The sequence below is a fragment of the Aethalodelphis obliquidens genome, unplaced genomic scaffold, assembly GCF_003676395.1.
Source record: "Aethalodelphis obliquidens isolate GAN/ISIS:26980383/991018 unplaced genomic scaffold, ASM367639v1 scaffold5, whole genome shotgun sequence".
NCBI classification, from domain to species: Eukaryota; Metazoa; Chordata; class Mammalia; order Artiodactyla; family Delphinidae; genus Aethalodelphis; species Aethalodelphis obliquidens.
The window spans coordinates 74,946,929-74,970,280 of NW_020837949.1; the positions used below are offsets into that span (position 1 = coordinate 74,946,929).

The 23,352-nt window shown below is 41.3% G+C and overlaps 2 protein-coding genes across 5 annotated transcripts in view; one reads left to right on the forward strand and one right to left on the reverse strand.

The window, feature by feature from the left end:
• The window catches only part of MALSU1 (mitochondrial assembly of ribosomal large subunit 1), a 29,088-nt gene extending 26,295 nt beyond the window's left edge, over positions 1 to 2,793 (forward strand). For all 4 annotated transcript variants that reach the window (XR_003432030.1, XR_003432032.1, XR_003432031.1 and 1 more), the window contains one exon: positions 384 to 2,793. The gene's annotated coding sequence lies outside the window, so the exon portion shown is untranslated. The remainder of the gene's footprint in view (positions 1 to 383) is intronic.
• IGF2BP3 (insulin like growth factor 2 mRNA binding protein 3) overlaps positions 1 to 23,352 on the reverse strand; it is a 138,436-nt gene that overhangs the window by 3,579 nt on the left and 111,505 nt on the right. Inside the window, exons 6-12 of the mRNA XM_027102675.1 lie at positions 22,188 to 22,469; positions 17,844 to 17,978; positions 16,427 to 16,549; positions 14,192 to 14,327; positions 12,541 to 12,666; positions 3,597 to 3,713; positions 462 to 536 (exon numbers count right to left, since the gene is read on the reverse strand). Of these exons, the coding sequence (XP_026958476.1) occupies positions 462 to 536; positions 3,597 to 3,713; positions 12,541 to 12,666; positions 14,192 to 14,327; positions 16,427 to 16,549; positions 17,844 to 17,978; positions 22,188 to 22,469 (994 nt within the window). The remainder of the gene's footprint in view (positions 1 to 461; positions 537 to 3,596; positions 3,714 to 12,540; positions 12,667 to 14,191; positions 14,328 to 16,426; positions 16,550 to 17,843; positions 17,979 to 22,187; positions 22,470 to 23,352) is intronic.

Consider the following 23,352-nt stretch of genomic DNA (forward strand, 5'->3'; position numbering starts at 1 on the left):
AAATTCAAAAGATTAGAGTGGCTTGTTGACCGACTGTGGACAAGGGCTAACGGCTAACCCAAGGGTAAGAGCAAACGGGGACATTTTAATTCAAGGTTGAGGCCTCTCTGGGACAAGAGGAAAAACTTGAGAACAGCAAGGCATATGAATCAGACTTGTAAATTTCAGTCTTAAGGTCTCACCTTCACACATGCTAACAGGGCATTGAGCAAATTCTCCTTTGGGAGATAGTCAAAACCAACAACCATTACAGAACTCTCAAAATTAACCAAAGGCTTTGGTTTATTTTTAAAGTGTAATTTGCGGTATGTTTCTACTCTGTTCTTAGTCTTAGAAATTTCCATTGAGAGATTCTTTCTACTGAGTATTAGATTTTTTTACAGGAGAAGCCAGGTTATGGATTTCCCGAAAAGAAGACATCCATTCATTTGTTACCTGTGCACACACTCCAGAGCACATACCTTGAACTGAGCCTCCGGTGGCCCAGTGATAATCACCATCCTCACTTTAGCATCTGGTGCTTCAGCTGGAGCGATCTGTAACAGACCCAGTAACGGGTTATGACACTTTCAGGTGCCACCAATAGAAATGCTACACCAACCAGCCTGTCATTTGCACATGACTTACTGAAATGTAGAATGAAAGCCTTCTGGAAGGTAGTTACATGAAGCAGTGATTAATGTGGATTCATTAGTTACGGCTCCTGCCGTATACTGTGTACTTACACTGTGCCTGGCCCTAATGTAAAAGTCCAGATGCAGCCTCTACCTAATCCTCACCATTTCCTGACGAGGTACTGCCTCATGGAGAGGCCAAAGGCTAGAGAAGGTGAGTCACCTGGCCCATGATCACACAGTCCAGTGAAGCTGGAGGGAGAGCTGGGTCTGGCTCCACCATCACATTCCTTGTCACTACACCAGTGGGTGCTCAAAGGGTGGTTCTTGGCCCACGCGCATCACAACACCCTGGGCCTCCTGTATGTGCAAGAAACTGCTAGGTTCCCAGTCTAAGCCTATCGGTACATTCCCTCAAAATACACTCGCTGGACTGACATATGGAATAAACTAACATTAATTTGGCAGAAGAAAAGTAAACTCAGACTCTTCTGTTTTGGCAGAGCGTATGAAATGACACAAAAAGCCTAGGCTAGGGAATTGTTGCAGAGACTGTTGAAGGGAGAGGAAACCAGCATTCCCTTAGTAAGAAAGGATTTGGGGAGTTGGCTGGTAGGAAGTGTTTTAAAAGAAAAAAATTTGCTAGATATTTGCTGTGCAAGAAGCAATTCCCTATAGTAAATAATGAGAACAGGAAGCAAAAAATACAATAAAAGCCATCCCAACTACCACTCAGTATGATCACTGTCAATTACTTATAGTCTAGTAGGCCCTTCTCCACACCTTCATAATCAAAACAATGTTTTTTACTTTTAATAGACTCATGCTTCCTCCCTCAAAATAAAGCTAACATTTCTGTTACTTAGACCCAAATTAATACTATTGCTACTTTATTGCTGGGCACTAATTGTGAGTCTGTAAAACAAGCCAATAATTACTTCCTTTTAGACCACACTCTTAGGATTATTCACAGGAAACCCCAAAAAGAAGGTATCATTCTTCATCTTTCTGACTAAGGTTTCCTTTTTTTAAAAAGGATCTTTGTCAACACTGGTGATAGAGGGCTGGGGCTGAGGACACTTGTACACTGAGGTTAGGAGTACAAATTGCTACAATCTCTCAAAAGCCTGAAAAAAGCACATGCCCTGTGCCTCACCAAACCCACTTTTGTAGACTTACGTTAAAGGATAAGGTTATATATGACAATTTGACCAAAAGAACTTTGTCTACCCCTGTGCAGGTTAAATTAGGAACAATCTTAATGTCCAGTAAGTTAACACAAATGATTATTATTTGGTAATACCAAATATATGCCTATTAAAGTAAGTACATATATGGAAATTTACATTATGGAAATGTAGCAAAGTGTTAGGAGTGCTGATGAATCTTTCAGATTATGCATGTTTCAGACTTTTTGGAAACAAAAATATTTTAACCTCATCATAAAACCTCCATTAAAGCCAGAAAGAAAAAGAGCCAAACGTCTAAATACCCAGTTCTTCTAGTTCATGAAATGTTCGTCGCAGTTTTTCCAAAACAAAGCTGCTAGGTTCTTTTTGCATGTGTGAGCATGTTTTACAGATTAACTCAGTAATCAGGAAACTAACAGGATAGTAAAGTTAGTTCACCCCTTGGTCTTTTATCATGTCTTTTCCTTTACCCATTTGTTTATTTTGGCTGCATTTTCTGCTCACGTTATTTTATCTTTTGCTACAAGAGAGAATATGAGGGCTTTCCTGTGTGTTTTGCTTTTTTATTAACTGTGTAGTTTACATGCAGTAACGCTCACTCCTTTGGTACCAAATACATAGTTGTAAATACCACCACAATCAACATAAAAACAGCTTCTGTCACTCAAAATTTCCTCATGCTGCCTTTGTTTTCAACCCCTCCACCTCCAACTCCTAGCAACCACTGATTTTTTTTTCTCAATTTCCATAGTTCTCTTTTCCAGAATTTTCATATAAGTGGAATCATACAGTATGTGGCCTTTTGAGTCTTCTTTCTCTTAGCATAATACATGTGATTCACTCAAGTTGTTTTATGTATCAATAGTTCCCTCCTTTTTACTGCTAAGTAATTATTATATAGACGGGCCACAGTTTATGCATTTGCCACTGATGAACATTTGCTTCTTCCCCATTTCCCAGTTATAAATAAAGATACTATAAACATTTGAGTGCAGTGTGGTTTTTTTGGTACTATATTCAAATTAAAAATTGCATTAAATATTTATAAAATTGGACTTCCCCGATGGCACAGTGGTTAAGAATCCGCCTGCCAATGCAGGGGACACAGGTTCAAGCCCTGTTCTGGGAAGATTCCCACATGCCGCAGAGCAACTAAGCACGTGCACCACAACTACTGAGCCCGCGCGCCTGGAGCCTGTGCTCCGCAACAAAAGAAGCCACTGCAATGAGAAGCCCGCGTACCGCAACGAAGAATAGCCCCCGCTTGCTGCAACTAGAGAAAGCCTGTGCGCAGCAACGAATACCCAATGCAGCCAAAAATAAAATTATTTATATATATATATTTATAAAATGTAACCAAAATAAACCCCCCAATAGACTGATGTTTTCCTGAAGAAAGCTATGACTTTTATCAAGCCTTTGTCAATTTGTATATTCCTTAAAAGGACCACAGCCTTGATTGTTCGGGCACTAAATAGTGTCATTTCGGAGTGTGAGGGACCAAAGCCACGCCCAGGGAAGATGAGCTAGAAGGAATATATATCCAGGAATGCGGTGGGGCAGAACCACCATTCTAACGCCAAATTGCGTACCTGCAGACTACTTTTTCTGGAGAGAGAATTTAACTTACCTTGTTTAAGCTAGTGTTGTTTGGAGTTCTCTGTCACACACTTAGGTAACCCCAATATAGACTGCCACATTCAATTCAAATTACAGAGTGGCAGGAAGACTCACATTTCTGTAACTCGCTGTCCTTAAAGCACCAGGAGAGCCACAGCTGGCAGAACAGTACCTTAATAGAAGCTCCTGCAAAGCGAGAAAGCTGTTTGATGTGTTGCCCCTGCTTGCCGATGATGGCGCCGACAGACAGGGCTGGGATGAACAGATGGACAGTCTCTGTTTCTGACTGCTGTTGGAAAAGAAAGACAGGACATACATGCTTACTGGATACAAATCAGGCTGTATCGCTGGCATAGGGAGAGGGGCATTCTCATACTGTTAGAAATATTAGGATAGTTTTAGGAAAAACCACCACAGTAAGTTGATATGAGTTTACCTAACAGGTCGAGAAGATCTCACATTCATCCTGAAAGTGTTAGCATTTAAAACATCACTTTTCTCTGTACAGTTTTTCCTCAAATTTACAGATTTAAAACAGATTTTGTGCCACTTAATATTGCTCCACCAAATGACACCACCGCTCTTACCACACAAATTCCTAATGGCAGTAACAGCTCCCTCTTCTCCCTGTAAGCTCAGCGTGGAGGCAGAGAGCACGGAGCCCTGAGCACTACAGACCTCCAGAGGGACCCTGATGCTCAGCAGCAGCCGTTCCACTTCTTCGTCCCTCCACACACCCTCAACAGAAGGCTGTTCCACATGACGTCACTTACTCACACTATTTGGTAGGAAGTTTTTCTGTCTTTAGTTTCCTTCCTCTGAAGCAAAGTTGTTTGGTTTTTTTTTTAAATAAATAAAAATACTAGTAATAACAGAAGGCTGGTCTGGTTCTTTAAATAAAAGGAAAACCTTTTGCCAATTTACCAATTATAAACATGGAATGAGAAAAAGGAAAGGATATCACACAAGACAAAACTAAGAACAATGTCAATAAATCTGAACATGTCCACGACTTGTCTAGAATTACCAAAATCAATCAGAAAAACTTACATTGACCAAATAACTGTTAACCCTGCAATCAACTCGTTACTTGAAGTGCCAAGCCCTAATAGATTTGATTTTTTGTTTTCAAGCCAAACAGGAAGAATGACAAAAACCCAGTGAAAAGGAAAACAGGAAACTAGAAAAGGATAGGCAGACGTGTTTCATGGAGGAAAGTCTATGAAATAAAACATTAATAAATGGGAGCCTACTGCAAATAACATGTTCTCATTTGTTTTACTTTAATACACGTTGGATATCTTCCTGTGTCATTCCTACATCCCTACCTCATTCTATGAACTGTATTCCTTCAGAGGGAGACACAACAGCGGATCGATCTCATCCCTGTTATGTATGTGTATAGTTTTCAATTGTCAACTAACGCATTTGTAATGCTGCAATCAAATCTTTGTACAAAAAAATTGTGTGCCCTTGTACAAGTACCTCTACTGCATAAATTCTTAGCACTACTGAGTCAAAGGGCCTGAACATTTAAAACTAATAAATATTATCGAATTATCATACAGAAAGGTTCCCACTCAGTCCACACAGAACGATGGAATTCCAGTTAAGACATTCATGGAACATTTGTGTTTTTTATTAGTGGAAGATGGGTAAAAAGCATGCTGAGGTAAAAACTCAGGCTTAGGAGGAAGATAACTATGATCAGGGGGCAGGTGCACACAGCAGTCCTTTGTGGTGAGAGTTTGTGAGTCTCCCCTGTGTGAGCTTCTGTGCATTTACACCTCACAACTGATCCAACTGATAGAAACTAAGAGCATTCCCATTTTAAAGATGAGAAAACCGAGCCAGAGAGATTACTTGCACAAGGTCATATAATGACTGGTGTTGGAGCCAAGATTCAAACCTGGGCTTCTCTATCTCCTAAGCCATGTTCACAAAAAGTGAGTATATACCCCAATTCCAACAGGTATGGGTGTACTTTGCAATATACATAGACCTGCAGGAATGACTGTTAAGAAAAATGTCCAGTAGAGCTCTCAGGGAAGTGCTCCCTTCCCTGGTTGTATCACTCTTCTCCATCTGTGTTGGTTTGACTTCCATGAGTCAAAAAAATTAGTAATGTGTAGGTGGTAAAAGCTTAAGCCTTTGATCATCAACATGCTGAAAGGGGCATGAGAGACAGTCCATGAACATTTTTCTTTATTTTGAATAAGGAAAACTAAAGATTAAGAATGATGTAAAGTACTAAATGTAAAATATAGACAGCTGGTGGGAAGCGGCCGCATAGCAGAGGGAGATCAGCTCGGTGCTTTGTGACCACCTAGAGGGGTGGGATAGGGAGGGTGGGAGGGAGACGCAAGAGGGAGGAGATATGGGGACATATGTATAATTACACCTGATTCACTTTGTTATACAGCAGAAACTAATACACCATTGTAAAGCAATTATACTCCAATAAAGATGTTAAAAAAAATGACGTAAAGAAGGGCAAAAGGTACGAACTTCCAGTTATAAAATAAGCCCTGGGGATGTAATGTACAGCATGGTGACTACAGTTAATACTGTATCGCACATTTTAAAGTTGCTAAGAGTAGATCTTAAAAGTTCTTATCACACTTAAGAAAATTTTTTTAACTGTGCAGTGATGGATGTTAACTAACTATACTTACTGTGGTGATCATTTTGCAGTCTATACAAATATTGGATCACCTGAAAATGTTGTACATCAATTATACCTCAATTTAAAAATTTACCAAAAAAGATGCATTTAATTGAATCACCAAGGGGCTTCCCTGGTGGCGCAGTGGCTGAGAGTCCGCCTGCCGATGCAGGGGACACGGGTTCGTGCCCCGGTCCGGGAAGATCCCACATGCCGCGGAGCGGCTGGGCCCGTGAGCCATGGCCGCTGAGCCTGCGCGTCCGGAGCCTGTGCTCCACAATGGGAGAGGCCACAACAGTGAGAGGCCCGCGTACCGCAAAAAAAAAAAAAAAAAAAAAAATTGAATCACCAAAAAAGAGGACAAGATGCTCTACTAGAACAAGGAAAAGAAATCAACAACTTTGTTGTCTCACCTGCAATACATCCATCTTAAGCATGTGTAAGACACTTTTAACTGAAACTTAAGGGTTTCAATGTTTGTTTCCACTATGAGAATAAAATAACCACATCACAGAAAAGTCCAAAAAAAATCTCCAATTCCTTCATCTTTCCCTGACAGTTCTTTTGCTATATCTGAGGATGCTGTTTTAAAGACCTTTAGAAAGTTTGGTTTCCAATTTTTCACCAATTTGTCTAACGCTGCAATCAAATCTTTAAATGTAAATCGTGTGCCCTTGTACAAATAATTCTAAGGTTTTAGGTAATAAAAATGCTAGATCAGAGCATGAACATTTAAAATTGATATTTCCAAATTCTCATGCTAATTAATTTATCTTAGGGTGAATAAATGTGTAAAAGAAAGGGGGAAGTCATTTTGGTTCGAAACATGCCTTTCACACTTACAAATATTAAGCAGTGTGTGATTCTAGACCCCATGTCTCATTTCCCACACATAAAAATATCTGAACTCTGCTCTTCTAAGTCTCTTCCTTTATCTGTAACCACACCCCACCATGTACCTCATTTCCTATACAAGTTAATCTAAAATTCAACTCCAGAAAATATTCTTGACAAAAACCATTGTACATTTTGTTTCTTCAGCATCTGTACAAATAGATGTGCATACTATACTCTTTACAACTTGGTATATCTTTGGTATGTTTCCTAGGATGTTGTAACACACTGCAGGCCTTAATACAGCTGTCAGTCTAATGAAGATTCCCTTGGGGCTCTATAACCATTCCTGGAACACACATAGCAGAAGAGGTTTTGCCTTCCCACTGAACTCTTGACTGTGGATATTTGTGAAAGAGGCCTATCCGGCACAGCTTGGCCAAGTCAACTTCTACTGCTATTCATCAGCGAAGAACCAAATGGAAATACTGAAGAATGAAATAATTTTTAGTCATAAGAACAATGCCTCTCTTTTTTTTTTTTTTACAGTACGCGGGCCTCTCACTGTTGTGGCCTCTCCCGTTGCGGAGCACAGGCTCCGGATGCGCAGGCTCAGCGGCCATGGCTCACGGGCCCAGCAGCTCCGCGGCATGTGGGATCTTCCCGGACCGGGGTACGAACCCGCGTCCCCTGCATTGGCAGGCAGACTCTCAACCACTGCGCCACCAGGGAAGCCCAATGCCTCTCTTTTGAAAGCACTGTACCTCACAGCCTGCTAGGGTGTTAGGCAATTACCACATACCATTTATTCCAGAGGGACACTTTAAGGCCTCTCTTATTTTAATAACTGGACAGGAATGAATTAATGCTGACATTGCCCATAAACTGTGCTCAATGTTAGTATCAATTTATTTTGTCATTCTGGTCCTTATATTAAAACTGGTATGTTAATCTGAACCAATTTTTTAAAGTAAAGATAGGATCTAACTTTTATCTCACTGAGAACATCCATGTAATGTTCTTCTGAATAATAAACTTTTTTTTTAGGGGGGTGGGAGGAGTCGGGGGCTGGCAGTAATAAAGACCTAAGGATCAGACTAAATCTAATGTGTAACTCACCCAGGTCTGCCCCATTGTATTTTGCCATGACTATATAATTATTTGCTTTCTGGGCCATGTTCCAGAAATACTTTATGCTGCTTACAAAATACACAATAGAAAGATAAGACAAAGGAGGTGAAGAAATAAGAGCATAGGGACCTCAACAGAAAAGATAAAACCAGAAATGCTATTATCATACAAATTTGGCTCTAAGCTTCCTAGCAGCTAATTTAAAAAATTAGTTACATGATTTACCACATCTTGAGAAAAACTATTTGTTTAGTAAAAACTACTTTTCCTGGGACTGACCCCAGACAGCAACTTCTGAATGTCCTCAGACGCCGAATGTAACAGGCATCATCCCCAGAGCAAAAGTCCCAGAGCCTCACAAATGTAGCCTGAGCATGTCTCCGCCTAGAAGATACCGAGGACCATGGCTACGAGAAAAGCTCACGGGCAGAAAGTGTGTTGTAGTCTCAAAAGTTGAACAAAAGCAAAATCATCTTTCTGATACAGTCATGGATGAGAGGCTATAGATGTTTTTGTTTTACTGATTTTGGGGAGGTGGGGTAGGAGGTAACAAATCCATTACGGAGATTAAGAGTGAATTTAAAAGTTGAGTGAAGATTTGGAAAAGGAATGGTAGACAGTAGAGAAGGGCTAAAAGGACCAAACTATGATAGAAAGAAGGGGCAAAGACATAAAGAAAGCATCAGTATGCAGACAGAAAGAAAGAAGTTCCACACTGAGAGGTTAGAGGGAAGTAAATGAAGCCTGCCAGGAGGCCGTGTCCTGGACTGACAGCGCGGTGTGTACTGTTGGTAATAGCACCTTAATGAAAAGGTGACTCATCAGGTGTCTGAAGCCTGATGAAGACGTTTCTGAACGCCACCCAAATCCCTTTGTTCCAGTTCCATATCCACCAAGCACATCCCTGACCATAAATTTCTTGTCATCAAGGAAACTTTCCTCTGGGAATATAAGGCACCTCGCATAAACATCCTGTCTACTGGACAGTCATTAAACTGGCCCATTCTTATATGGGATTCTGTGTAGTAAGCCATGTTTTCAGGATTAGAACACCCAGATAAACATAATTTTTACATGTAAAACTAAGAAGCCAGAACAATGGGTTATGATAAGTCTCTTTCACCTGTGAATCTAAGACTCTGAGATGAGCTTAAAAAAAAAACGCATCAGCATTACCCTATAGCGTTACACATTCTTTGCATGTAAGTTAATGTTCAGCTGCATTATCCTGAACGCGTCTTCCTAAACTTTCAGAGGTGAAAGACATTCAGGTCACAAGCTGTTTCCCAGTGGATTTCTGCCAGATGCCTATTGGCAAAACTTCCTTTGGACTTCTTGGCAGACCCTACGCTATAGCTTGAAATAACAGAAGAACAAAGCTGCTCAACTGAAAGTTTGCATAACTGGTGAAGTCTGCCAATGAGTAATTCCTAATCATCTATCATGAGGAAATACAAGAATGAGCAAACAGTAAGGTTAAGTGTATTTACATTGTGGGGAACAGAACCTAAGACATCACAAAGGCATGGCGACATGCATGCCAGCCAACAAGACCAGCCTCCAGGAATCTGGAAGAATGCCAGTGTCTCCCTCTGGCTTGTAAAATACATACTCCTGGGGTTTTTTTTGTTTTGTTTTAATGGATTTTGGTCTGGAACTGAAGTTGGGTTTACTCAACTTCATGACCTGAACAGAATATTTAAGTTAAAAAAAATAAATAAATAAAAAAGCAAAGGAAGTTTCTCCCTGTAACTAAGTAACCAAGACCTCTCAGAGATAATAAATATATGCAACGAGTTATTTACTTTGAAGTTGTTTACTAACAAAAGAGCTGCACCCACAGTAAGAAATCCTAAACAGTAGGACTACAAGAGTCCATGAGAGTCATTTGATCTAAAAATCCCTTTCAAATTATATTTTGTTTCTTAAAGAGCACTTCAAACTAGGTAAGACCTAAGAAGAAGTGTTCACCTTTCTTGCCTCTTCCATAAGCAGCCACGTTAGCAATTTTCAGATTACACTATTGTTCTAGAGACTTGGGGAGACTCCGAAGACGCTATCAGAATTATGGAGACGACGGCGCCTGAACTAACGTCTCCCAACCCCGACGCAAGCCGCCAAGACCATCCAGCTATGGATGTTGTTGTGTGCGATGCCAATTCCAGCTCTTACTCTGCTCGCTAGCTGCCAAACGCCTCTTCCCTACTGTTTGAGCATTTCTGAAAGGAGCATTTCCTGTCATTTATAAACTTGAAGTTGGCCAATGAAGTACTGCGTAAGCCAGCTGCCAGGCAGGAAGTAGAGACTTTTGTCTGTTGGAAGAACCAACTCTTTGGCTCTATGGGAAAAATCAACCTGGCAGGTTCCGGGAAGAAGAGTATGTTTTAGGAGGAGGCATGGGCAAAATTCTGGACTAGAACAGCGACAAGGGATTTATCCAAAGACAGGATGCATCAATTCTACTTTCATGTTACAAAGCAGAGGTGAGAAAACACGTGTAGAGAAAAAAATGAAACTCTAAAAGAGGAAGCAATACATGACTCCTTGCCAGACAATATATATTTAAAGTAAAAGCAGAGATTTGCTGCTAACCTACAGGAATCAAGGATAAAGAGACTATCTTCGTGAGTAACCTGACTTCTCTGTGAGAGCTTCTGCAGAACAGTAAGCTTCTCATCAGCAGCTGTAAATGCAATGGAGGAGTATCAGAGTGCTGAGAGCAAACACCTGCCAACCTTTAATTCTCTAACCCAGTTTTTAAATACAGGCATACCTCAGAGACATTGCAGGTTCAGTTCCAGACCACTGCATTAAAGCGAGTATCACAATAAAGTGAGTCGCACAAATTTTTTTGTTTCCCAGTGCACATAAATAATGTTCATACTGTATATAACTGTCGTCTATTAAGTGTGCAGTAGCATTACATCTAAAAAATGTACATACCTAATTAAAAATAATGCTATTGGGGAAATGGCACCAATAGATCTGCTCAATGCAGGTTGCTGCAAACCTTCAATTTGTAAGAAACAAAATCGAACTCTGTAAAAACTAGTAATGTTTGACCTGAAAGAAGAGTCCTTAGAGATAATTTGTTTATCTCGATTTCTTCACTGCGTGCATAAGAAAAGAAACCCAGAGCAAAGAAGAGGAGACTAACACAAACAGAGCTGGCTCTTGTCTCTTTACACCCCTCCCCTTTAGCACCAAGGTACAAACACCTCAGCCACTTCACATCACCTGTAGCTGCCGGTGCAAAGCTTTATAAAACACATCATCTATCTATTCACACTTGATATGAAATTCTGATGTCTATCTTTAGATTAATGGGCTTTGTTACATGGTTTTTACCCAAAGAGGTTTGAAGTGGCAGATGAGGGGCAGGGGAAGATGCAAACGTCGCCCACAGCAAAGGCAGAAACACACACACTGCAAGACCATGGCAAAAGCTAAGCACACCTGACAGCCTGGTGGCTTCAAGAACAGGCAAAGGAAATTCTCATTCTCATGGGGGTAAAACACGAACCATCTCAGCGATCTGTGTTCTCTGTAGAACTCCAGTTGCATTTTACTCTACATGTCTTCTAGGCACTGAGAGAACAGAGTCCCCCACCTTTTCTCCCTGGACATTTCCCTAAATTTGGTGTAGCAGGTACCGCTCACAACTTTATGTGATACGAGAGCCAAACAGGAAGGGAGAGACGTAAAAACAAATTCAAGAAGGAAGATCCTAGAATGTTAATTTTATTTCACATGATTGTCTACCTCCAGTTATTACTGTTGATGCACCTGAATTGTGCACTTCTTTCAAAAAAAATTATTGTATACGGTGTCTGCTAGGCTGCCTTTATTTTCATACTATCACTGGTCTCCTATTTCTGATCTCAGGAAAAATGCTACTCTTAAAAAGCAAATATAAAAATAAGGATTATTTCTTAATAATCCACCTGTATACAAAACAAATAAAAGCTGTTTAATGTTTGCACACAAACACACACATGCACAATAGATTTGTGGGCACGACTACCTGAGCTGTGTAATAAGTACAAACGTTCAAAGTGGAAAGCGTGTCTAGTCTCTACTGACCTTTCAAAGCAGTAAACTTTCAGGTGAAGTTCAAGATGAAGGAAGCCTTTTAAAAATCCCTTCCTTCAACATTTAAAAATAACTAACCTCTTTCCCCCTCCTCAAAGTCTCAAACTTTTCCTTTGATATTTGAAAACATACATTAACAACCCTACCACTCAAGAACTTCAAAAGAAATAACTCACAGGTCTACTCTGCAAAGATAAGAAGGTTCTAGTGACAAGAATTGAAAAGCCTGTGCTGGCTCCTAACTTACGAGAGATCACACGGGGACCAGGTTTCGCATTAAGATTTTTCCCAATTAGCATTTAATGTCACACTACTCGAGGGCAACAGAGTCTGACTGTGTCCCTTTGACTTCATCCCCCTCAACCATAAAGAAAGCCAAGGCACATTGTCTTACCTCAAACTGTGGGTAAGGAGGAGTCATAGCTGAAGGGGGCCCTGAGGTGGGAGGTGGCATCCCTGAAGTGGGTGGGAACAGACCCAAGGCATTCAGATTTAATCCAGGAATTAAATGTGCTTGAAGCTGCAATGGTAAAAAGGTCCCTTCATTTTACAATTACAAGATCAAGTGTAAGTGAGCATTTATATGTGATAATATCCAGACTGTGACCTCGTTTTATGACTCAAATTTTAGAACAAAGCAGATGTTCCATGTGATTATACTTGAGTATGTAGGTTATGTCTGTTTATAATTCTTGATATTTTAAAATCCATGTGCCGTCTGCCTCCTCTTTGACCTGAAGCCATGCTAGGTTCCTCAAAGCAGGGAACACAGCTTTCTTGCCTTTACGAACAGCTCACAGCGCTCAGACATATATGTAATCTGTACACTCTGGGCACACAGTAAATAGAGACTGAAAATCTTGCATTAATTGAAGAAACAAGCAAACAAGATTTGTTCATTGAAGAGCAAACCAGATAGCAGATATTAAGAGATCTTTACGCCATGGAAAAAATTTGGCAGTCATGAGTCTAAAGACCCAAAACAAAATCAAGCCCTTTGGAAATCAGGTCCAATCCCCATGTCTTCTACAATTAAACCTATCTTTGGAATGGATCCAGGAGCCAGAAATGGGATTTTGTTTTGGCTTAATTTGATAAGGGTTAAGGAAATAAGGTGAGGACTACAGAGTTCAGACTTGAGCACACTCAAGAATCTTTTTTAAAGGTCTATGGGGCTGAATTTACCCCCAGGCGACTCTGAAACATTTGGATGAGCAGTTATAATGTGAAGGAAGGTAGGTAGGCAGCAGTCATGTGGGGGTAAAATGATTAGCATTCCAGGCTCTTCTCACAAAGGTAATATCATTTTCACATTTTCCCTTCTTTTAGGTGTAATGTTTCAGATGACAGGCCCAACCGAGGAACTGTTTTTTAATCATTTACTTGAAAATTCAAGATAGACTTTGGAAACGCTGCATTTTCTGCACCATTCCATCCATTAAGGAATGTCAGCAATGCACTTGCACTACACAGATTGTTTTGTCATTTGAAATTCTGTTATCTCCAAGGTTTATGAGCAACCAAATTTTAAATTTGTATTCATAACGGTAGCTTTTATATGCACGGTATCTATTATAATCCTAATAAGCATGCCATGTAGGCAGTAGCCCCATCTTACTGATGAGGAAACTGGTGCTCAGAGAGACCAAATAAGTTGTCCAAGAGAATAGAGGTACAGCTAATAAATGGTTGAGCTGGGATTCAAACCCAGTTCACAGACCTCTAAAGCCCACATTCCTATAATACTATCATCTCCCTCCAACTCACACTGTATGGGAGAGATTAACCTTTTTAAGGGAGGTATTAGCCTTACCTCACAGGTAAGGAAGCTAAGGCTCAAAGTTGGCTAAAATCACAGAGAGAGCCAAGCCTGATGTCAAAGTCTGCATCTTGCCAACTATCCCAGGGCACTCACCGTGGTGCTAAAAATCAATTAGAAACCACATCTAACAAAGACACCCTTAAAGGAATCAATGTTAATGCAATTGAAAACATCTTTTGATTGTTCATCAAAATAAAGACATTTCCTTCATATTAAAACTAACATTCATGGAAGCAATATCATTTTCATAAGACTCCCTGATTTTCTTCATGATCTCTTCCTCAGCTTTGGCACATGTTTCCACACTGCCTTTGACCGTAATGGTGCGCTCTGGATTGTACAGCGTCAGTTCCTGCAACCTGCAGATTGAAACAGAGGGGAAAGAAAAAGACTGGAAATTATAGGAGGAAGACAGTAATAGTCCAGCCACAGATGGCAATTAAAACCCAACTGTGGAGGCTGGCAATATGTAAAAGTGGGTGGTTAGCCATGATGAAAGATGAGTAAGCCCCAAAAGACATGACTCCAAGAATTGTAAAACTGCATGAGAGAAAATACTGCCCCTCCCACCTTCTCAATAAACATCGCTGAGTGTACACAGTTCGATTAAGTCCATGTTTTAAACAGAGTGCACTTCTTGACCACTTAAGGTGAACTATTTTCACAATTTAACAGTGAAATGTAAAGAAGATGATCGGAGAAATCTACAGTTTTAGTGGAAACCAAGAACCAAATGAACATAACCTTTAATGAGTATGTTCCTAGTCTGCACTGACCAATTCGAGGCGTTAACTGGCATTCTCATGCAATTGCATTTTCTAGGTCGCCAAGCAAGGAATAAGCACGGAAATATTCCAAAAGGGCAAGCCAGAATTTAAACTTATTTTTGACAGTAATTTTAGAATTTAGATTGACGTAGGCTTCAGGAAATAATACAAATCAATCCATTTTGACTAAATTTTAAAAATAGTCCCTCGATGACCATTTAGACAACTAAAAAGTTAGAATGCAACAGCAATATTCAGAAACTCCCTGCTTCACTCAGCTCCTGTTGAAGTTTCAAAATCCATTCAGGTGACATCTGAGACCACCTAAGCCTGAGCGACTCAACAGCCTTGAAGGGAACCAGTGGGAGATACTTACCATGGAAGTAAGACTAAATACACAGATGGAAAGGATATAGAATATTGAGACAGCTCCCCTTCATATTCCTAGGGTTCAAATTCTCATTTTCACTACTAGCAAAATGTCTCAAGCTAGACTTGAGCCAGATGAATAGGATATTTTTCCTTAACTTCTTCCTAAACTCGCTAAAAATACAGACATCTACACAATGAAGATGATTTGTCTTAGACAAACAAGTGTAGGTCTCATCTCCAGGCTCAACCCACCTCTCCACTGCCAAGCATTTTCTGTTACAATTTTTAAAATAGTTGCTTCCAGAATAGATTTTAAGATTATTTTCTATTAAAACCCTCCCCTTTCTGAGCATAAAATTCAAGACAGGGTAGGATCATTTGTTATTTTTACCACTTTGCGGTTTTTCCTTTCTTTCCCACAAAGCACAACTCTCCCACTTCCTTCCCATCCCTTTCTTTGAAAACTCCTTACTACGTGAACATATTGCCCCAGTCTTTCTCTACTATTCTTCGACTTTTTGGGGAGTACTCTGAAGGAAAGTCACCCTCAGAAGACAAAGGCCTTTCCATACAATTTCAGGGCATTCATGGCCCCAGGCATGGGGGCCAGCCTCCAAATCCCCACTCCCCAGGGATGGGCAGTCTCCTCCCACACTAACTAGAGCCAACATGTCAACAGCAATAGAAAAATGGTAGAAAGTGTGACTTCTGAGGCTATGCTATAAAAGACACTGCCGCTTCCGTCTTGCTCTTTCCTAGATCATTCACTCTGAGGGAAGAGAGCTGCCGTGTCTTTAAGACACGCAAACAGCCCTGTGGAGAGGCCCAGGAGGTGAGGAGCTGAGGCCTCACTCGGAGAGCTGCCATCAACTTCTCAGCAACATCAAGAGATCCCCAAACAGCACCACCCAGTCAAGCTGTTCCTGAATTCCTGACCCACAGAAACTAGGTGAGCAGTCAATGCTTACCCTTGTCGTCAGCGGTCCAGTGTTGGGATAATTTGTTACACAGCAGTGCATAATACACTGGGTTATATATTCCAACTTTGGGAGTATATGCCAGAAAACCTGACCAAGACTTCAGCTAGGAAATATGAATGTGAAGTATTTAGTGCATCCTGCCTTTTTAGTGGGAACAGATAATACTTTCACTATGAGTTAGAAACAGATAGCAGGCAGTAGACTCAGTTTGAGAAATGAAGTATAAGTATGGTGGTACAGGCCAGCTCCAAGAGTTGTAAAATGCTTAATATATAACCTACAGCTTAGAAACGGTGTGTGAAAGTTTTCTGATTCAAAAGAAAGCAAGCCAGCACTTACGGAGATATTGTGATTTTAGTGTCTGTGTCTTGCTCAATTTTTTTAAGGTTTCTTCCTTCCTTACCAATAAGACGTCCTACAAAGTTATTATGGGCTAAAATCTTCAAGGGAATCTCTTCTGTGCTGTAAAGAAAGAAAAAAACAAAGCAAAAAAAAGGGCCATCAAATCAGGGTAAGTAAACCTACCGTAGGGTAAAAAGACAATATTCGTTCATTAAACATTTACTTCCTACCTACCATATAGGAAGAATTCTGCTAGGTATAGTTTAAAGCGTGCTGACCATTAGCCTACATTCTAGCAATGCATGAATAGAGGGGGTGAAAGAACACTGGCAAGTATTTGGATAGGAGTTAATGTTTAAAAGTTTTCTTTTATTCATCTCAGGGAATGTCTTCCCAAAATGGATTCTGTTAGCTCTTTGAAAACACCTTACTCAAACCCATATTCTGAAACCCTGAGTACCAGAACACCATGTACAAATGCAAACCAGTGTGATTTCAGAATAATTTTAAAACACAGTCCTGGAGGTAACATGCACAATTTATAGAGGGAAACAGAAGAAACTCAACAGTGGTTACACCTTGGGGAAACAGTATAAGAGCAGGAAGGGACGGCTTTCACTTTTCACTGTGTACCTTTCTGAATTTCCAAGTCATATATGTAGTATTGTTTTAAAATGTCATTGGGGTTATCTGAATGGTGGGCTTTTTCTTTACTTTTCTATGTACTAAAAAAGAATTTTAATCTTATAATACAGCAACATATAATACCTTATAATTAAAATATATGTAATATATTTCAAAGGTCCCTACAAATTAAATGCTAGTCATTAGGTCCCCAAGCTAAGTCTAGCATCTTACTCTGGACCCTACTTTGAGCACACCACTGTGCTGGATGCTACAAGCAGCAGAGAACCCAACCTCTGCTCAAGGTTCCTGTGCAAAAGATACTTAGAGTTTCAACCTGAAACGCCCCAATCAATCTCCAGTTTACCGCAGCACATGATTAGGGATTTCCCCACCTCCATACTCCCTGCTGCTGCAGGGTAGGCTGGGCAGACATGGACAGAGCTCCAACGAGCTCCAAGTAAAGGAGTGAGGATTTGGGGTCCCTGCTTTGGGTAAATCCCAGGGATACTTCTTGGACCTTAGGTGAGCTTCCTATGACACCCAATTGCCTTCTTTTACAGCTAGACTTTTCCCATTACACCACTCACAACATATCCAAACATGAATGAAAACAAAGTATTTAAAAGACTTATGCTTTATTACCAAATCAATAGTGCCAACCCTCTGTCGCTCTCTGGGACAGTTATTTCTCTTTCTTTGTTGGCAATTCCCAAGAACTGTGTCACAGAATTCCAAAATAAGACAGTGTAAATATCAACCTCTTCACGGGGTAATCCTCTTTACTCACAATTTTATATCTTGAGCTTCTTTATGCATAATCTCCAGAATAGACTTACAAGCCGCAGAAGTGCCCTCAGGGGTAGAGAGAATAGTAATTGACTTCTCAGCGGCACCTGCATTCTCTTTACGGTGGACGTCAATTCTTCCGGTGGGCACAAAGGGAGAGGAAAACAAGAGCTGTAAGCATGTATTCACAATAGAGTCTGTAATTACCAACTTTGAAGTCACAGCACTTCCGGGCAAAGAGTGGATGACTCACTCCCCTCAAAAGCACCAAGTCTCGATAAGCTATCACCATGGATGAGACCAATTTTAACTCCAGGAGTACTCCCCTATCTTTGCTCATGCAGGGGCATCTTTTCATTCTGCCCAAGCTGCATGTGCTTAATTTTCCTTTTGGGTGCCACAGGTCAAACATCTCACGTCCGAGAGCCTGGCTTCAAACAAAAGGCTTTCTTCTGCTCTAAAACCAAGGGGGACAGGAACACAAGCCAAGAGGACTGGAGCTGGAATTCCACAAGCCAGGTGGAACTCCTGATGCGATACTGTATGTCCACGATCCGTCACGTGTGGGAATTTCGCTCCTCTGTTTCCTCTGGCAGGGCTCTTTCTACATTTTGCCTCCTTGAGAGAGTAAAGTGCATAACAAACAGTGATGGGAATGGAAGCCAAAGAGATGGCAATTTCACTTCAAAGAAAAACAAATGGCCAATAAACACAAAATGAGGTTCCACGTCACTGGTCATTAAAACAAGGTGTCATTTTCTTCTAGGCCTGAGAGCATGTTAATGGATGAAATCAAGTGCTGGCAAGAGGATGCGCATCTGGGCATGGCCACCCTTCTGGTTCGGCGCAGAGTACAGAGCAAACCGCCAGGACCTATCAGAGCTGAGCTGCTTACGATTTTTTTATTTTTTGGCGGTACGCGGGCCTCTCACTGTTGTGGCCTCTCCCGTTGCAGAGCACAGGCTCCGAGGCCATGGCTCACGGGCCCAGCCGCTCCGCGGCACGCAGGATCCCCCCAGACCCGGGCACGAACCCGTGTCCCCTGCATCGGCAGGCGGACTCTCAACCACTGCACCACCAGGGAAGCCCCGCTTATGATCTTTTGACCTAAGAATCCTACTTCTCGTAACGCCTCCTACAGATGTAGTCTCATACATGGGCCAAGACGGGTGTTTTTCACCCTTTGCAGTATTGACCTTTCGGATCAGACTAGTGCTTTGTGGTGGAGGCTGTCTTGTGCCTTGTAGGATGTCCAGCAGCATCCCTGGCCTCTGCCCACTAGATGCCAGTGGCACCCCCTCTCATCCACATGTGACAACCAAAAATGTCTCCAGACATTGCCGAACGTCTGCAGGGTGGGACCACTAATGCTTGAAAATCACTAGTGCAGGAACGTTCACTGTAGCACTATTTGTAATAGAAAGAAAGTTGGAATTATCTTTGAAATACCTCTCAGGAAGAAACAGTTAAATGACATTACATCCATACTATACAGCTGTTCGAAACCATGTGGTTAAATTACAGGTGCCAACATAGTTAGAGGTCTTTGATCTTATGTGAAAAAAAATGCAATACATACCATGGTATGATTTCTCATTTAAAGCTACACATGTTAGTAGGTACAAGGAACGAGTCCTGTAAAGACATATCCCCAACTTAACAATGGTCACCTTGGGGGTTAGATGAAGATTAGCTCTTTGTTTTTGTTTTTTTAACGTGCATACTTGTACGTTTTGAATTAAATACAAAAATAAGTCTTCTGTTTAAAAAGTACAAGAAAGAAAATCAACTATCAAAAAAAAAAATGTGTTCAGGGAAAATTAAGTACTGGTGAGTTCCCCTGGCCACTCAAACACTAGATGAAGAGCTGCGTAACTCGTGGTCATGAGAAGGACCACTTCATCCTGCCAATAAAATCAAGGCCTGGATTTCATTTTCCTAAATGTCTGATTGAAAACTGAAGATTCATCTCAGAATTAAAACCTGTAACTAAAAATTAGGGCAATGTAGAAGTGAAACAAATAAGGGATATCTAGAAATAACCAATAAGAAAAGTATCTTAGATAACAGTTCTGATCTCAGGAACCATCTTTCCAGTCACTGGTTTCAATCCCCAATCACTGTAAGTATTGTCTCTCTTCTAGTAGGTAACATGTTAGTCTCCCTCCTCCCGGTTTATTTCCATCTGCTCACTGTGTTAAGGATTACTAAACTCTGATCGTCTGAGAGAACGTGATGTTGCTTTACAGATTAGGGTAGCCCTGCGAGGCCATTCCAGAAATAGAAGATCTGATAATGACTAGTTTCAATGGCAAGAGTTAATTAAATCCGCTGGCAGAGCTGCAAGTGAATCATCGGATACAACAAAAATTGCTTCCCTTCCCGCTCCATCCTCCATCTTCCTGCTTAAATAAAACAAACAGTGCAATTTAAATCACAGAAGCTCTTTCCTCCTACAAGGAAATGAGTAGCTTTAAAAGGAACAACTTTAATCTGCCATGTGACAAGGAAGGCAAACCATTGAATAATTAGTTTCTGCAGGTAACGGGGAATCAAGGGAAGCAAGAAGCCCTTAAATTTTAATATTAAAACCAGGCAAACTTAAGATGAAAAGTGATGAGGCTATGGTTCAGTTGTCTTCCCCACACTCTACATTATGAAGTCAAAGCCACTGAGTTTGCACAAATGTAACCAGCACCCAGCAACTCCTGCTTCAAAGCAGGGGAAGGCAGGACCAGATGTCACTCCACAGGGGAGTGGGTACGCAACCACCACTAGACACAGTTCGTTTGTTTCTGCGTGAGAAATGAGTCAGTCAGCTCAAGGCAGGCATGGTGCCTGTGATGAACATGGATAGCCTCTTAAACCTGTTGGAACAAACACATAGGCAAGATATACACAGCACAAGGTTTAGTCGCAGTTTCTGTAGAAGACTCTGCTTAACTCCTTGAACCACACAAAATAATAATTTTTCTTACTAAATTTAAAAAGCAAAATGATCCACGGTCATCTCTGGAGCTGGCCCAGGGGCCATTTCCCTACCCTTTCCTATAGAATGACACAAGAGAGATTTGTACACACAGCCTCTTCTCCCTAATACACGCAGAGTTCTTCAGGAAATATGGCAGCAGCTGTCCCAGAGGTGTGCCTGGTAGCAATTTACAGAACTAAGGGTGAGGACAGAGTTCATTATCAAGTTTCTTTGGGTCAAAATCTTCACTACAGCATAACAGGATGGTTACTAAAGCAAAACAATGAATATATAATCACTGGAGCTTCAAAATTGAGAAGGTACCTTAGATATATTTTAAGGGCATTAAATATAATTCACATATAGTTATTTCACTCATTTGACAAATATGAGACCCACCTACATATAAGGCAACATGCCCACCACTGGGGCTACAGTGGTAAATAAAAACAAATAGCTCCTGCTTTCTACTCCTAAAAAGTTAGCGCCAAGGTTTGATGGAGAATCTTCTAATTCCTCAAAATCTGCAAATTAAAACTATCAAACAACATCCTAAAGAAACAACCATTCTAACTACATGGCTTAAACACAGGATAACTATGGACCATAGCTGAATGATTCTTCACTGAAGTAAAGCAAGACTGAAAAACTATCTCTGTATTGGACCCAGAAAATGACTTCCAAAAGCACTGAAGGCAGTTATCACTGAAGGTCAGAGTGGAGATGGGGGAGCAGAGAACCTAGAAGCTGCCCTTTTGTTTATCAGGGCCTCCCTCATCAGGAGTGGATTAAGTATCATTTGTTTTCCATTCATGTGTGAAAATTTGAAGTTCCCTTTGAGATTAAGGTTTAGCCCCAGGTTTATATGAAATGAACACTAAGATATCAAGTCACGGGAATTCCCTGGTGGCGCAGTGGATAAGAATCCGCCTGCCAATGCAGGGGACACGGGTTCGATCCCTGGTCCAGGAAGATTCCACATGCCGCAGAGCGACTAAGCCCACGTGCCACAACTACTGAGCCTGCGCTCTAGAGCCCTCGAGCCACAACTACTGAAGCCCACGCTCCACACCAAGAGAAGCCACCGCAATGAGAAGCCCGCGCACTGCAACGAAGAGTAGCTCCCGCTCGCCCCAACTAGAGAAAGCCCACGTGCAACCCACCGCAGCCATAAATAAATAAATACATTTATTTTATTTATTTATTAAAAATAAAAAGGGTATCAAATCACAAAGGTTTTCTGGGTTCCCAAGTACCATACAAGAAGGGATCATTACCACGTTCAGAAGGACACAAAGTACCAAGACAACCCACTCTGTTATTAAGATCCAAAGGGGAAAGCATGAAGGCCCCCACACACTCAGGAATACTCACTTAGACTGGGTCTGTTTCGTAATGTTCCGAATGGTAGCACCTTCTTTTCCTATAATGGCTCCAACGAATTGGGTGGGAACCAGCAGACGTAGAGGCAAGTCGCACGGTTTCTGCTTGGACATGGATCCTGGAGACCCCTGCCGCGATGAGCCCCTCTGCCCAAACCCACGGCGACCTCGGGGCTGCTGCGAGGGGTTCTGCTGGGCAGCCATTTCGTCAGGGATGTAGGCCACTTTCAGTGTGAAGTTCTCCAGCTGGAATCCATTCAGTTTGTCTAAAGCTCTGAAAGTTGACAAGGAGCAGGGGGTGGGAAGAGGAACCGAGCTATAAAACAAACCTTTCAGCAAAGCAATACCCACCTAATCCACTCAGGATTACTGGCTCTAAAACTTCTGAATAAAGCCACCGAAGAAGCAGCAAACCCAGAACACACATACACTTCTCCCCCGCCGACCTGCACTTTTCCTTTGAAGGACACATAGGAAAGACCAACAAGTTTCCAAAGGGAACATATTTGCCATCTACCAATAAAGTAAAAACACTTTGTCAAACCCTGACTAGGGAATTCCCTGGTGGTCCAGTGGTTAGGACTCAGCGCTCTCACTGCTGAGAGCGCTGAGTTCAATCCCTAGTTGGGGAACTAAGATACCACAAGCCGCACGGTGTGGCCAAAAAAACCCCAAAACAAAACAAAGGAACAAACAAAAACCCAACAAACAAACAAAAAAGAAAAACAAAAAAAACCCCACTCGTGACTAAGCTATTACCCATAAGGTCAGTAACAGCCTATGAGCACCGGCACAGCAAGAGAGGAGTGGGCAGTCGTCATCCTGGCCAGTTTTTCCAAATCAGAATGGAAAGGATGTAACGAATATACACCTCCCTTACTTCAACCTCTTAAATACAAATATTTTAAATATTTTAAGAATCAAAGGACAGGGACACTTCCCTGGTGGTCCAGTGATTAAGACTCCACGCTCCCAATGCAGGGGGCCCGGGTTTGATTCCTGGTCAGGGAACTAGATCCCACATGCTGCAACTAAGACCCAGTGCAGCCAAATAAATAAATAAATATTTAAAAAAAAAAGAAAAAGAAAAAAAGAATCAGAGGACAAAATTCTCTAAGCTACTCAACGGAGATGGGTAGGATTTAATACTCAGGTTA